Consider the following 16,364-nt stretch of genomic DNA (forward strand, 5'->3'; position numbering starts at 1 on the left):
GAATGTATTGTATATAACGTCTAGAAACAGTGTATCGACACACAAGCAAACATGCATACAGAAATCACAGAAAAGACTAAAGAAGGCTTTTGACCGACTGCAGGAGCATAGTCACGCTCTTAAGGACTCCTGTTTTAGCTCCACACCGACTCTATATAAGTCAGCTGAGTCATGCAACAGTCACCATATACACACAAATGCTCCTGGTCTGTATCCCTCTGCTGTCTCTGTAGCTCCCAGGGCCATTGGGCACTGATGTAACAGCAGGGTCCAAAAGAACTCCTTCACCAGCAGGAGCACCACCTTTCTCTGTCTCCACCTCTGCCTCATTTAATTATGTCCTCCAGGCACAGATGGTGACAAAGACCCATGCTCTAATGGTGTTTGTGAAAGAGTGTGTTTATGTCTCTGAAGATGTTGGTGAGATATGTATACTCTCTGTTACGTCTCTGAGTAAGAATGCAGGAATTGGACATCTTTTCCAAAGGGTGTTTATTTAGTCATTAATTCAATGTATGTGCACATTAAAACTTATTTTGTGTCAACACAACATGCAAAAATACAAAGATTGTCCACAGGTAAAGAAAAATAAATGCAGTTATGAGATTTTTCTATGCGTGTTGAGCTCAGTGTTGAGCCTTCAGTGCTCATTACAATTACCAATGAAAACCAAAATTACATTTTATATTACGCATTCTTTAGTTATGATGTTAAATGTTATAACCCTGTCTGCTGAAGTGCTAGACTAATGTTAGCATGTTTCCACTTTGTTTTGATATGACTCATTAACAACCGGATTCAGCATATTTTAGGCAGTTTCAACAAATTGTGTGTGGACACAGCTCATACTAAAAACTTTTCTCCTGTTGCGTAAACTTCTCATTTCTCTTTGAACATCATATACTTTAATGGCTAATGTTTCACCTGCTCTCTCCTAGACAGCGGGGGATATCGCAGCACAATGCAAGGAAAGATATAAAACACAGACAAAACAGAGACCACAGCAGCCAATGCAGTCTCTCTTTCACTGTCAACATCATCACAAACTGCGAATAACACATGGGTTTTTAGGAAGAATGCAGATTTGTTATATTAGCAGAATAATATGCATGGGCTTTAAAAAAGATTTCCCTGCTGTACACATGAAAGTTAGTCAGACTTTTAAACAATGTCTGCATTGCTTCCTGGGGTTGTGGCAAGGGAGTGGAGTCTTGATCAGGGAGTCTAATACCGATCTTTTTTTTTTTTTGCTTTGATCCGGACACCAAGTTGATAACTGGGATCAGAACGGGACGTTCCTCACTTTCATTAGGAATACCTTCACCCCATTTCTTTTAAGATTATTGTGTATTTTGTCTTCACAGAAATAAACAATCATTTAACACATAAAGAGTGTGGTTTTGAAACCTTGCTTGCTAAGATCAACGTTTTGGTTCACTGCTGCTCTTTAATTTAACAAAGACAGCTGACTGATTTAGCAGAAGTACATTTTGTAGATTTACGATGATCTATCTGTTAGCTGTTGAAGGATTATCCTCAAATGTGGCTCTGCAGGAGATTAGTTTTAATCTGGATCAAATTGGCAGTTCAGCGGACTGCCAGACAGGCTCACATATTGCGATACCTTGAGCCATGCCAGTCATCATGACTAACAGCTGCCCTTCCTGTAAACGTACATATTTCAGTACATGCAGTACTTTTCTTGAGAAAAGTCACAAGATTCAAGTCATGACTTGCTTGTTGTGTTTTTTTGTTCTCTTTCCTGTTTGAGTATGAATGTGCGGTTTGGTGCAGCGGGGAAACACAGACGAAATGTCAGTTTTCAGTTCTTGCCCTCCTTTCCTGAAGTCAGCTCGCCTGTTTCCTGCTCTCCTCTCTCTGCCATTTTGTTTCATCTGTTTTTCTTTTACTGTACTGTGACGCAAAGTCTGACCGTCCTGTCTGTGCCGTCAGCGGCGCCCCGTATTTGTGTTTGTGTGCAAATAACCAGCTGATGTGTGTATACTGCTTGTGTCGCTCGTAGCAAGTCAGAGACCCAAATAAAGATTAAATGTGTATTTGTGAGTGTGTGAGTCAGGAAGAGAAGAACAGAAACACCTGTCTTAAATTTTGGCTGAGCAACTACCTGCTGACTAAAGTGTATTTTGACATCTTTGTCTGCACAGCGCAAACCTGGACCACACACACACACACACCTTGCTTCAGGCTATCTGTCAAGGTCTCAGTGTCACTCTCAGTAATGAGATTATTTTCATGTGCAAGGGTATGCACACACACACAGTGCATGCACACCTATTCAACTCTCCAAGAAGTCTAAAACGCATGCGGTCATGAGCATGAGCTTTAAAGACACAGCAAGCTGCATTAATATGAGCACAATTGTCTTGTGAGAGCCACTCTGCAAGTGATGATTGTTTTCATTATCAAATAATCTTTTTTTTAATAAGTACTCGCATCCATAGGAGTGTGCTGATCAATATTCAAATGTAGGGGGAGAAAGGGATTGAAAAGCCTGAGAGTCCTCTTGAGGGTGGAGGTGTGATTTTTCCGCTCTTTTGCACAGCACTCTTCTTCGTTCATACAGCACTTATCCCCCTGAGGCCTGTTCTACTTAACTTGTCCTTCACCCCTATTTGTGGTTCACACTTTCCGACTTTGAACTTGTGGAAGAAAACATGTTTCTTTGGACTCGTTTTTAGGTCAAACATGTAAAATACACCACAATGCATCATTTCTTAATTAGCCATTAACTAGTCCCCCCGGATTTTTATGGAATCAAAGGCTTTGCTTATATTTTATTAAATTTTTTAAATAAATGAAATCGTACTGGATGCATTAAAAAAGGTTTTCACACCCCTTTCTCTTTTTCATTTTCTTCTATTACCTCCACAGACTTTATTGTTATTTTATTGAAATTTTATGTGAAAAACCAACATAAAGTACTGTGTAATTGTCAAGAGGATGGATAATTATACACAGTGTAATTATACACACTGCATTTTCAGTTCCAAGTCTCCACAGCTTGGAACTAATGTGGGGGATGCATTAAGCATCCCCACATTAGCTGCCATCACTGTGCTGCCATCACTGTGCTTCATTGTTGGGTTGGTGTGATTAGTATGGTGGCATGGTTTGTTTTCCATTATACATAGCAATTTGCATGAGGGCCAAAAATTTCACTTCAGTCTCATCTGACCAGAGAGCAACCTTTTCCACATGTTGCTGTCCCATGAGAGGCTTGTAGTTTTCAGTGGTTTTAGAAAAGACAAGATTTGTGGGGCATATAACAAATGGACTTGAGCCTGAGATCCAGATTTGTGCAGCTCCTGCAGAGTTACAATGGGCATTTTGGCAGTTCCTTGATTCTTGTCGAACCTGTTATTTAGGTGGACGACCGTATTCTGGTGGGTTTGCGTTTATGATGTACTCTATTTTCAGATGGTGGACTGAACAGGGCTCTTTGAAATGTTTATTGCTTTGGAGATTTGTTTTAGAGCCTATCCCTGCCTTAACTACATCCCTGATCTGTCTGCTGTGCTCTGCTCCTCGGTTTTCATGTTGCTGTTTGTTCATCAATGTTCTTTAACAAACCTCTCAGGCCTTCACTGCATAGTTGCATTAATACTCTGATTCAGTTACTAACATCTGAATCTCAGTATTTAGATGTAAACTATAAATGCACTCCCTTTTGCTGGTCTATTAGATACATGGAATACCAATCGGATACATTTTTGTCTTGTTGTAACAAGACAAAAAGTGAAAAAGTTCAAGGTGTATGTGTACTTGGGTAAGACATCATATTCCTACCCTATAATAGTAGAAAATACTGGAAACAAAAGGCCTTCAGAAGCTCTGCTTATGGGCTTGTCATGTTGTGTCTCGTCTCCTCGCGTTACAGTCTCTGGGTTGACCTTTCCCTCTCTGTTCTGCAGCTTTTCTCTTTCACGCCAGATTCATCCTGTCATCAAGGTCAGATCTGTCTGTTCCTCAATTACAGCTGCCTATCTCCTCTGACTGATGCCCTTTTTCTCCTCCCTCAGACTGGTTCTCTCATCTGTGTCTGACTACTTTGCGGCCATGTTCACCAGCGATGTGCGAGAGGCCAAGCAGGACGAAGTGAAGATGGAAGGGGTGGACCCTGAGGCATTGTGGGTCCTGGTTCAATACGCATACACAGGTGCATAACAGACTGCTGTTTTTTAAAATGTTCAACTTGGACTAAGTCAATATTATGGATTAATCAAATTTTTTTGCCATCTTGTTTGACAAGCGTTATTCACATCATCGATTTATTTGGACTTTGAATGCAGATCAACTTCACAGCAAGAATGAGGGCTAGGCTAAGATATTTTCTTTTAAATTGCAAGAATAAAGTCCGGATATTAGGAGAAATTGGAAGTAATTTTATAAGAACTCCAGCACAAAAAATAACAAAAAATTAAAATGAGGACTGTTGAGCATCTTGTGAAGTTATACTTTGATGTGCGTTTTGCAGATGATACTTATCACTAACACGGCTTTGAAACCATCATAAAAAACAACTGCCTATTTTGAAGGAAGAACCACACTTTAGATTTTGATTTTTGAATTTATTCTTGTGAAAACAACTTTTGTCTTGTAGTTTTTTTCTGGTAAAATTGCATCTTAATTCTGTTACTATTATGACAGTTTTCCCATAGTTAAATAGCCCAGCCCTAATATTACGGCGTACAACTCACCGAAGTGATTGGAAAAAAAGGCTAATTTTGGAAATATTTCTGTCATCTGTATTTTTTATTTTTTTTTTTTTAAAGAAAGCAAGAAAAAAATGATAAAAATTTGTCCTGGTACAGAAAGGTTGTTCTGCCATATTTTTAACCTTTCACTACAAATTGGACTTCTTAGGAAACTTCCCAGCTGTCAGTAAATTTAATCAGTAAAAGTGTCTTGTAGGTCGTCTCGAGCTGAAGGAGGACACCATCGAGTCTTTGCTGTCGGCCTCCTGCCTGCTGCAGTTGTCATCTGTGGTCCAAGCTTGCTGCTCCTTCCTTGTCAAGCAACTCCACCCCTCTAATTGTCTCGGCATCCGTTCCTACGCCGACGCCCAGGGCTGCCATGACCTGCAGAGAGCCGCTCACGCCTACACCATGGTGGGTGCAGAGCCGCTTGGCACATATGGTCTGTGTAGCTCCACAGTCAGTGAATTGATGGCAAGAAATGAATGAACAGACTGACTGGGAAAGATTCTGCTCTCAGGATGACAAAGGATGACCTTAAATGAAAATAATGAAGTTCACTAGGTTTCACACAGCTGTTCCTCTTACATCTGTGCAGCCGTCCTCTGTGAAATTTTGCTCCTGATAACAAATTAGCTCCTACTTCACAATACATCAGGCCATTATTGCCACAAAAGATGTTTTTCAGCTTATAGTTGCTATGGTGACTGTGAAAAATCACCTTCCCTGTCCTGATTATTCTCTTTCTTCTTGTTCTTTTATGCCTTTGCACACACTTTTTGTGGGTATGTTTTGGTTAGTAGAAAAGTTAAGGTTCAGTCTAAAGCTAAAAGTGTTTTTATTTTTCTTTATTGTCTTTGTGGTTTACTCACATAAACAGTGGGAACCTTCAGTATTTCATCACTCACTTTCTTCTTATCTTCGTCCATTAGGAGCACTTTCTGGAGGTTGTTGGAGCCCAGGAGTTTCTTGTCCTTCCAGTGGAAGAGATGGAAAGGCTGCTGACCTCTGACGACATCAACGTGCCAGATGAGGAAACCGTGGTGACCTCTTTGCTGAGTTGGGTCAGTCATGATCCTGCCACTCGGCAGCGCCATCTACCATCACTTCTGGCTCACGTCAGACTGCCGCTGCTGCAGCCACAGGTTAGAGCTGCAAAGAACTCCTCCTTACATGTTATACAGCAGTCTAAGGTAAAACTATTTTAAGCAGCTGCAGTGAAATGCACACTAATTTAACTTTTCTATAAATTATTATTTTTGCCTTAGTTCCTGCTTTGAAATCCACATCGACTACATGTACCAGGAAATGTCTCCAAAGGTTACAGTCAGCATTTAATCAGGGGCTTTTATGAGATGATTGATTCATCCAGGGTTCCTACATGATCTTGTCGGAACCTTGTAAGTGAATAGATTTTCAGTTTCCACTGAAATACATCAGATCCTTATTGGAAAAAAATCTATGATTAGGAAATATTCTGTGAAACTAGAGCCTTTTTTGTGGCCATTTTATTCTCTTTGGGTTGCATTACATGTTTGTATGCATTAAATAGGAATTAATCAGTTTTTCTTCTGACCTGCAGGATGTTTTCTGCGACCAGATTTGTTTCCTTCTCCCTTTTCATTACCTCCTCTTGCTTACAAATGGCCTCACTCAACTCATCTCACTAACCTCTTCAGGCAGTTAGAGGGACAATAACAATTATGTCTGCTATAGATTCATTCAATTTGTTTGTCCAGTGGGTGAGAATGCATTTAGTTTTTAGTTTGTCCTTGCTGTTTTTCTCTTGTTGCACAGACTGATCCTTGAAATTCTCAGCAGAACTTCATTCACTGCCTGAGGCTGTAGCTGCTTTAAACCTAATTAATCCTGATATCACTCTTGCAGCCAAAAAATAATCTCTCTTCCTCTCCTCTAACCATCTTTTCTTCACTGGATAGTGAAGAAATACTTGCAAAAGTGTTCATACCCCTTACATTTTTTCACCTACAACTGCAAACTTTAATGAGTGTTATTGGGATTTTTCAAACCAGTAACAAGAAGTACATAAATGTCATTTTATTTAGCCTCTCAGAGTCCATACCTGGCTGTAATTATAGCTGCAGGCCATTTGAGTTATTTATCTTTAACATCTAGAGATATAAATTTTGCCAATTATTCTTTGGAAAATGGTCTTTGAACTAATATTTCCAGGTTTTTCAAAAGATTTTCACCATAACCCAGTCAAAGTTTAAACCTGAACCCAACAAACACAATAACATGTTTGGATCTAAGCTATTCTACCTCTGCCTGAATATTCAGGGTCATTGTCCTAATTGAAGATGAACTGTCACTAATCTGTCTGGGACAGCCCCTAAGTCCAGGCTTCCCCTGTATTTAGCTGCATCCATTTTTACATCTTCTTGGACTGTCTTCCCTGTTTCTGAAGAAGAAAAACCATCATTTATGGTACTGGTAGCACCACAAATGTTACTGCCAGCACTATATTTCTCAGTGTGCTCAGGTTGATATTTACAGATTGTGTTAAAAATCATAACAGTTATTTACCAATATGTTTGGTTTGATTCTAAAGCCAGTTGGTTGTGCTGTATTTGATTTAGCACAGAAAGGTTTCAATATAAATACTTTTCATATTTTTAGTTTCCAAACCTTCTCAAAACCACATATTGGTGATTTTGGGTTAATACCTCTGTAAAAAAAAAAAAAAAAAAAATTATCTAAAAAAATGGAACTAGGTAAATATTACGCAACAACTTTTTTTCCTCTTTTTTTTACTCCAGCTTTCAGTCGAACCTCTACACAAAACCAAAATTCTTGATTTTAATTGTTAGCAGTAGGCCTGTCGCGATAAACGATAAATCGATTAATCGTACGATAAATTAAAACTATCGACGTCATTTCAATTATCGGCATTATCGTCTCTTCGGCCTTTCTCTCTTTCTGTTAATGACACCGAATGAAAAAAGGCTCAACTCCGGTGCTCTCCACTGACTCCTCCCTTCCTCATTTCCTTAGTGTAAAGCCCAGCGCAGACGACACGATTTTAGAGCCGTCAGCCGATTGTCGGCCCATTTTTAAAACCTGACAGATCACACATTAGCCGACAGAAATCCTAGGTATAACGGTTCGATCGGGTTCGTTCCTGCCGTGTGGTGTCCAACAGTGGGCACAAAATAATGGCTGCAAGTTCAGTGAACTAATTTTAAAACCAGGCATTAATCAATGCTTTACTACAATCTACCTGCAATGCATGTGGCTAATGTCAGCGTAAAGTCCTGACTGAATGAAAATCATTAGAACCTATTTACGTCACGTTAACGAAGAACAGCTGAAAAGTTACCGGGTTTATCAACTGCGGTAGCAATTTCGCTCCAACTCCTCCCCTTGTCATTTCTATATTCTTTGCATGTTGAATAAACATTAATGTTGTTTCCACGTCGGCTGGACTTCGGGTTGCGCCGTGTCAGCTGTTTGGGATTCCCCGACGTAATTTCCCCTCAGAAAACACGAGGAGAATCCACGCTTTCTCATTGGCTGCCTGTCACATTCAACAGGCTGCGTTAAGCTCCCAGTCGGGAAAAACCCCTGATTTAGATCGGAGCGGCAGCGAGGATCTAACGTAACACACCACACAATCTTAGAAAGATCAACGTTTTAAGATTGTTGTATGGGGAAAAATAGGAGCAAAAAATCGTGTAGTGTGAACTATTGCATCAGGTAGTCGATGTGCCCATCTTCTCTATTTAAATCTAATTATTACTGAAGGGCAACATAGTATACACACTTCATAATCTGCAGTCTTTAGGTTGAATGCAGTATTTATTTCCACTTTGGCTTTATGTTTAGTTTTTATCAAGTACATTTTTTGTTAATGGAGACTGAGAATCCATTTTGTTTTTGGTTGTTTTGTTTATCAGTTCCAGTGTTAAATATTCTTTTGAAAATAAAGTGTATTTATCTTTGGTAGGAAATCACATGCATTATTACGTCATTTCCATTAAATCAGTGTAAAAAGGTCTTCAGACAATATTATCGTTTATCGCAATAATTTTTTGAGACAATTAATCGCTCAGCAAAATTTGCTATCGTGACAGGCCTAGTTAGCAGGAGTTTTCAACTTTTCAATTAGGCACACCCTTGTATTGATCAATGCATAAACTCAAAATTAAATACATTAGAGTTTGTAGTTGTAATGCGGCAAAATGTGGAAAACATCAGTGGGTATGAAGACTGCAGATGAAGCTTAGATTTTATACTGGATAGTTTTTTTTTCATCAGAGCTGTCTCTTCTCATACATCCAGCTGTTTTTCACCTGTAAAGTATAACGAACGAGTGCATTAGATGGATGACTTTGGACCCCTCAGCTAAACCCACAAGTAGCAGTAACATGTTATCAGGGGAGAAGATTGATGGCAAAGGGGTAAAGTGGCAAAATGGTCCTGGAGCAGGAAGAGCGACAGAAAGAGAGACACAGAGCTCCAGGCTCATTCTGCCTTCTGCACTTCATCACATCGAACACCCCCTTCTTCTCCCAGCACCATTTCAAACCGATAACCACATTAACATTCAGCAACCCCATGAGCTGTGAAATGCCAATAAAATGACGTATAAACTCACGCAGGCTACCTGATCGATACTCATCAACCAATTATTCAGCTTTCTATCTGGGCTAACACTTGATTACTCATCTAGATGGTGTCAATTCCTCGGCTTAATACCTCTGATCTCTGCTCCCCGTTACCTCTGTCACATGCACGTGGAGACACACTCTAGATCTAATATTCTCAGGCAACCATCTGTGGCTTGGTGCTCCAAACTGTTATGTGACAGTTGGTGTGATTTTTGTCTTTCTTTTTTTTTTTTGTGAGACTGCTCACAAAAAATGCAAAAGTAGAGCAGTTGCTCCAAAACATGCTACAGAAACAAGCCGTTTGGGGAAAGCATGACAAATGTACCACTACTGTAGTCAACCCTAGTAAGAATGTTTAAAATCTCTTAAATATGTTGATTTTTATTAGCAAATCATCATTTCATACTGTAGATTTAAAAGAAAATCACAAACCACCTCCTTTCTGTCAATGCTCACGCAAGCCTCCTCATGTCAGTTGGACAGCACTACAAGTTGTACAAGTTTATGTATTTCGCATGCTGTGGCGGCGCAGGGGGTTAGCACACCCCACGTTTGGAGGCCTTAGTCCTCGACGCAGACGTCGCAGGTTCGACTCCCGGTCCCGACGACCTTTGCCGCATGTCTTCCCCCCTCTCCTCACCCTCCTTCCTGAAAAATACGAGCCACTAGCGCCGCAAAAACTCTTCGGAGAAAAAAATGGAAAAAAAAAAAAAAAAGTTTATATATTTCATGTGGTTGGATTATCCAGAGAGATGCTTCAACAGCAAATGTTCTGGGTGGCATCATAAATCCTCATCTATGCTTAACAGTAATCATGTGTTTTCATTTTATTATCATTTCATCCGGGACCCGCCTGGAGTGTTCTTGCAAAAATCTTATTTTTGGTCTCATCTGACCAAAGCACATGGTTTCAGATAAAATTACAGTAGTTTAGCAAACTTCACTGGTTTACATTTGTGATGGTAGGATGCATGCCTCAGAAAACATTCCGTTCACATTGTTGCTATGGAGACTTGGGCTGTAAATTTGAAAATCTCGTGAAAATTATAGCTGTTTCTTATTTCCTCTTGTTCTCATCAGCGCTTCCATCAATCTGTGACTTGCAGCATTTTGAGCAAAATTTTTTGCGTCCAGTACTGGTGTGAGACTCTGTCCAACTGACTAAAAAAATACATTAGGATGTAAAATGCAAGTTAACATAACTTGGGTTATATCAATTAACAATTATTGCACTCCAAACAGTCCTTAGCAATATATTGTGCGGCTTCAGATCAGATCTCTTAAATCTGGGAAGTATTGATCTACCTCCATAGTTCAATGTTTGTTTCCTAATTTAAAAATACACCTCCACCTTCCTCCTAATAACATGTTCAGCTTTTGGTGACAAACATTGAGGATGATTTCATTTTGACTTTTAATTTTTCTGTAAAGCAAGACTGGGGTGAAAAATTGGAGACTCCTAAAGCATGAAAAATGCACACAGCTGCGGGATGTGTGTTTCTCTGCGCATTAGTGCTTGAGTGCGCTTGTTTTGAGTGTATGGCGCCCACTCTGCCTCCTACATGCGGAAGCCGCTTTGGAGGACAACGCAGCTTTTCCCTCTGCACACTGTGAGGTAGAGAGACGCCATGGAGGAGAAGGTGGGACGCCGGCGGGATTCAGTCTTATCTCGCCCTCCACATTCAATCCTTCACAGCATGATGGATAAATGACCAGGGAGAAGGACAAACATGTTTTTCTATATCTGTCCTTCTGAGACTCTCACACACGCGCACGCACACACAGAGTCACACACAGATGGATGAGTAAATAGGGCTGACTGTAATTTGTCGCTCTGTGATTGTGTGCAGCTGAAGCATGGTTTGACCCTGCCGTGTAAGCTGCTTATCCATTTACCATGCTTGTTTTGCGCTTCTACACTTCTGGCTGTGAAATTAAATTTCCTATTCAGTGACCAAGTTTATTTACGTGGGGCGAGCCTGTTCTTCTGTGTGCATAGATATGAAGGAGGAAAGCACACTCTGCAGGAAAAATCTTGATCACATACAGTGCCTCTTGGGAAAATTATTCATACCTCGTGGACTTTTTCCACATTTTGTCACATTATGAATACAAACTGAATTGTGAGGAAAATGACTCATGGTGGGTAGTGTGGTGTGTATTTATAGTGTGCTAAACTCTGATACCCCTAAATTAAATCCAGACCTAACAGTCAACATCAGAAATCACATAATTAGTAGTTACTTGTCCTTTTATGTATATTTTAATCTATATATTCTCCAGCTGTTCAGTGAAAGTTTGCTAGAAAACATTAGTGAACAAACAGCATCATGAAGACTTGAAAACAGCAGAAATATCAGGGAGAAAATCCAGAAGTTTAGAGCAGAGTAAAAATGTGGAAGATCTGATCAAATTAGATTGAAATTTGTGGCTTACATATAAAGCACTGTTTGAAGAAAATGGAAAACATTATTCCTACTGTTATGCATGGTGGTGGCAGCCTCGTGCTGAGGGGATGCTTTTCTTTAGCAGGAACAGAGAAACTGGTCACTGTTGATGAAAAATTGTATGGAGCTAACTAAAGGAAAACCTGTTGGGGGTGACAAAAGAGGTAGAATAGTTTATATCAGGGGTCTTCAACCTGCGGCTCCAGGACCTTAAGTGGCGCTTTGGATATTCCACTATGGCTCTTGATAACTCTGGCTTAAAATGATAATCAACTTGTGTTTTAAATTTACATGTAATAATAAGTGTTAGAAGCTTTTTTCATGTAATAAATTGATTTTCCATGACAGAATGAAACATTTGTGTCTATATTTTCTGGGCTGGTAGAGACATTACCTGCAGCTGTAATTTCTATGAAAGTTGTGTTCTCCAACAAATCCATGTCACACTGAAGGATTTAAGAAAATCTTACATTACAACTTTGTAATAGTTTGTGTTAGTAGCTCACGTAAAATCGAAATAAAATATCTTGCAGCAGCTGATGGTTATAATCAGGAAAAATCTCAAAGAATATGAGTATTTTCGCAAAGAACTATGCATAAACATAAATTAGAGTTACAAGAAACTGTTTTACTCCCTGCCATCTCCTGGCACACACACAAACACACACCTATCTAAATGTAAATCATTCAATAGTTTCCTTCAGGGAGTACCTGAATCTCTCCATCCTGCTTCTACAGGAAGTCATTTCCTCTGGATGTATTTTGTGAAACCGCCTGGTGAATTGTAGGGTTTCAAGCTGCTGCCCCTAGCTGTTTGTGTGTGATGAGGGTATTGACTACAGAACTGATGAGTTGCTGAGAACAGATTAGTGCTCATGTGTGTCAGATGATCTGTGTGTTTGTCAGAGAGCTGCAGCCGCTGATAGTTTCTCCTAATCTCCCAATCAATGGGAGGACAGCTTTCTTTAGCTTCCCAAACCTCCTCAGTCAGTGAGAACACGAAAACCAACACGACCTTACATCCCCCCTTGCACATGTTTCCTCAGTATCTGTTACATGATACTGTGTGTTGATGTGTGCATTTGTTCCTCCCACATGTTCAGTTCTTGGCTGACCTGGAGTCCAACCCTCTCCTCCGTGACAGCGTGGAGTGTCAGCGTCTCCTGATGGAGGGGATGAAGTATCACCTGCTGCCGCAGCGCCGGCCCCTGCTGCAGAGTCCTCGCACGCGGCCCCGGAAGGCCACGGTCGGGGCCATGTTTGCTGTGGGTGGTATGGACGCCTCAAAAGGTAGAGCAATCACTCACAAATACCCAGTTGCACAATGCTGAGGTGATGAATCTCTGCTCTGTTTCCATGAAGGAAGCATTACGGCCCACAAAACGAGCAACTCTGGACCAAATCAAAACCACCATAAAATACAAAAAGCTAAAATTATATCCTTCACAGCTGGTTGTAAATTAAATCTGGTTAGAACTTGGTGTATTTAAGAAAGAAATGTTCTCTTCTGAAGTGGATGATTGTGCAGCTAACAGATTGCATTGGTCTCCATAGACAACTCTGAAGAACTTGACATTTAGTTGTCATCAACATAAATAGCATCTAAATTTTAGGCTAGATATCTCTGCATACATGCTCAAATGTAATTTTACACCATTAAGCATCATTGAAATTTACAGTTGTAAAATATTTTCAGCCAAATATCTTCTGGAGAAAAGTTTTATGAAGTTGTATAAAGAGGTTTATATCCACATTGACCTGAAATGTGTTTGGAGTTGTGAAGTTAATACTTTCAGACCTCAAAACACTCAACCAACTATAAAGTGTAGTGGTGCTGCCAGTGGTACTAATGCAATTCACACTGTAGAAAAATGAAAATGTTTCACTTTCACTTGAAATCACTTGATAAAACTTGGACACAGTTGGGTTTTCCTAGAAAGCAATGATCCCAGCACACATCAAAACTTGCTGTGACATGAATAAAGCTGGCCAACATTAAGCAACTAGAAAAACCCCAACCTTTAAAGAAATAATAAAAAAATATTTAACTAGTCACATGTGAATAAATAATGTAAAATAGTAGAGATCTTCATTTCAAGGAACTTCTTTCTCTGATTTGTTTGTGTGTGTGTTTGTTTTCTCAGGTGCCACAAGTATCGAGCAGTACTGTCTGCGTCGGGACACGTGGAGACAGGTCGCCACCATGAGCGGACGGAGACTGCAGTTCGGTGTCGCTGTCCTCGACGGCCGTCTCTACGTGGTCGGAGGCCGAGACGGACTCAAGACCCTTAACACCGTGGAGTGCTACAATCCACATAGCAAAACCTGGAGCGTCTTGCCTCCCATGTCCACACACAGACACGGCCTAGGTGAGGTCATAGAAACTGATAAAAGGGTCTTTCTGTCAGTCTTTATTCATATTTATTTAATCTGTTTCCCTGAGCATTGATTGTAAAAGTGTCTTTCTTGCTTTGTGAAACACTAAAGTCAAAAGTCACTGTCCAACCAGATCTTCACATCTGCATTGTGTAAAAATTATTAAACAATTCACTGTTGCAACAATACAAACAGCACCCGAGTCTTCAGCTGGGGGAATCATTTCATAAGGAATGCTGTGCAGCTTTTACATTAGGGCTGAAACAATTAATTGTCAACTAATTTAGTAATAGATTAATCATTAACTGGAATATAAAGACTCAAAAAAGGTCATTTGCTGAAAAAAGTCCCTTCAGCATATTCACAGCAGTAATTAATAAAAAAAATAGTACAAAAACATTTACATTTTGCATATAAGATAAAAACACCTGTGTGTAAATATATGTCAGCTTAAACCTCTGACATACATTTATGTCAGAGGTTTATTATTATGGTTTTTTAGCTTCACCTGGTTCAGATTTACTAAAGGAATGCCATGTTATTGCATTTCTGCAGAATGCCACTTTTTTATTCTATTTAATCGTCAGAATAATCGATTACTAAAATAATCATTAGTTGCAGCCCTATTTTATACTTGTTTAAAAGAAGGTAAGGATCCAGACACATCTGGTAGCACAGATGTTCAGGCGGATTAATCCGAGCTGAACGTGTCAGCGTGCTGCTACCCCTCTGCAGCTAATGGCCTAGTTTTGGTTGCCGCCACACAATCTGGATTCACTGCCCTTTTTCTGAAGGTGTGAAGTCAGAGAGCTTGTTGGAGATGTTTATCCAGATGTTTGATCTCTGCTTGTTACTGCAGGTGTGGCTGTTCTAGAGGGACCCATGTACGCAGTGGGAGGCCATGACGGCTGGAGCTACCTCAGTACAGTGGAAAGGTCTTCTATTATTCTCACTCCTAAAAGTGTCAACAATTACAGAATAAGCCATTGTGCTGTAATTAAAATGACCTATAACAATGTTTTTAATTATATCTTGATGCTTATTGATTTATTGTTTTCACTCCACATTCAAGGTGGGACCCTCAAGCTCGCCAGTGGAGTTTTGTTGCTAGCATGGCTACACCCAGAAGCACAGTGGGAGTGGCTGTTCTCAATGGAAAGTAAGTGAAATCTTTGTGTATGTATTATGTTATTTTGCTTGGCTGCATATGAAAAAAATTAATGTTGGAATACTAGTCCTGAGACCTCAGGTAACATCATACCATATGTGTGACGGAACAGTCATTTTTAAAACATTCACAAATAATATTTAAATGTTAAATTGTCTTTAGCATCTTATATTGGCGTTATATTCCAGATGTGAATTAATTGTTTGTTTGAGACACAATTTCTTTGCCATTTTCATCAACAGATGTTGTGCCAAACTTGCTTACAGTTGAGCGTCTTCTCAGTGTTTCTGTCCATTACTGCAGCTACCCATATGTTCCTTACCAGTAGTTCATGATACAACCATGGGGGAAAAAAAACTAATTAAGAATTAATTAAGTGGCATCATCTGCTTCTTTTGGTTTGGAACAAGTTTGCCTAAACCTCTGCTTTCTGCTCCGATTTCTGAGTTTTGCTGACACAGATTCAGAAACTACTGAGTGAACATGCAGGTCTTCATAGCAAGATTTACTAAAATCAGGCCTTCCACGATAAAACTTTTCCCCACTCTGAACCTGATGACCCCTGTTGTTTTCATTATTGGCTGCCTCAGTGAAGCTTTTCTTTTTAGATGCTAATTAATGCAGAAACAACAGGTTTGTGCCAGCCGTGCTCCGGAGTAGCCAGTGTGGATGTCGGCGTGTGCTTTGGTGAGTGTGCCATGCATGTGTTGTGTTTCCTCTGGGCTTTTTGCCTGATGGAGCTCATTACTTGCTTGACCGGCTCTGTCGCACTTCCTTCTCCAAAGTGTCAACATTGATAGCCGCGGACGTGTGTAGGGGTGCGCACACTCTCACACACACTTTGGTTTATGATCACAGACAGCTTAGGGATGCGTTGCTCCTAGAGCGTTGGCTTAATGTTTTTGCTCAACTCTTCTATTTTTTTTTTCTCCCTTTTTCCAAAACTCTTCACACCTTTTGCCATCTGTCTTGCTGTCACAAGCTGAAAAGGAGGGGAGAAAAGTGAGAACTGTTTTGTGTGTGCATG

General features: G+C 40.0%; 1 protein-coding gene across 2 annotated transcripts in view; it reads left to right on the forward strand.

Moving 5' to 3' along the window:
• The window catches only part of klhl5 (kelch-like family member 5), a 53,451-nt gene that overhangs the window by 30,629 nt on the left and 6,458 nt on the right, over window positions 1-16,364 (forward strand). For both annotated transcript variants that reach the window (XM_032562242.1, XM_032562241.1), the window contains exons 3-9: window positions 4,041-4,177; window positions 4,933-5,129; window positions 5,648-5,860; window positions 12,897-13,083; window positions 13,938-14,162; window positions 15,029-15,104; window positions 15,242-15,328. In XM_032562242.1, coding sequence (XP_032418133.1) covers window positions 4,041-4,177; window positions 4,933-5,129; window positions 5,648-5,860; window positions 12,897-13,083; window positions 13,938-14,162; window positions 15,029-15,104; window positions 15,242-15,328 — 1,122 coding nt within the window. The remainder of the gene's footprint in view (window positions 1-4,040; window positions 4,178-4,932; window positions 5,130-5,647; window positions 5,861-12,896; window positions 13,084-13,937; window positions 14,163-15,028; window positions 15,105-15,241; window positions 15,329-16,364) is intronic.

The sequence above is a fragment of the Xiphophorus hellerii genome, chromosome 5 (assembly GCF_003331165.1).
Source record: "Xiphophorus hellerii strain 12219 chromosome 5, Xiphophorus_hellerii-4.1, whole genome shotgun sequence".
Classification (NCBI taxonomy): Eukaryota; Metazoa; Chordata; class Actinopteri; order Cyprinodontiformes; family Poeciliidae; genus Xiphophorus; species Xiphophorus hellerii.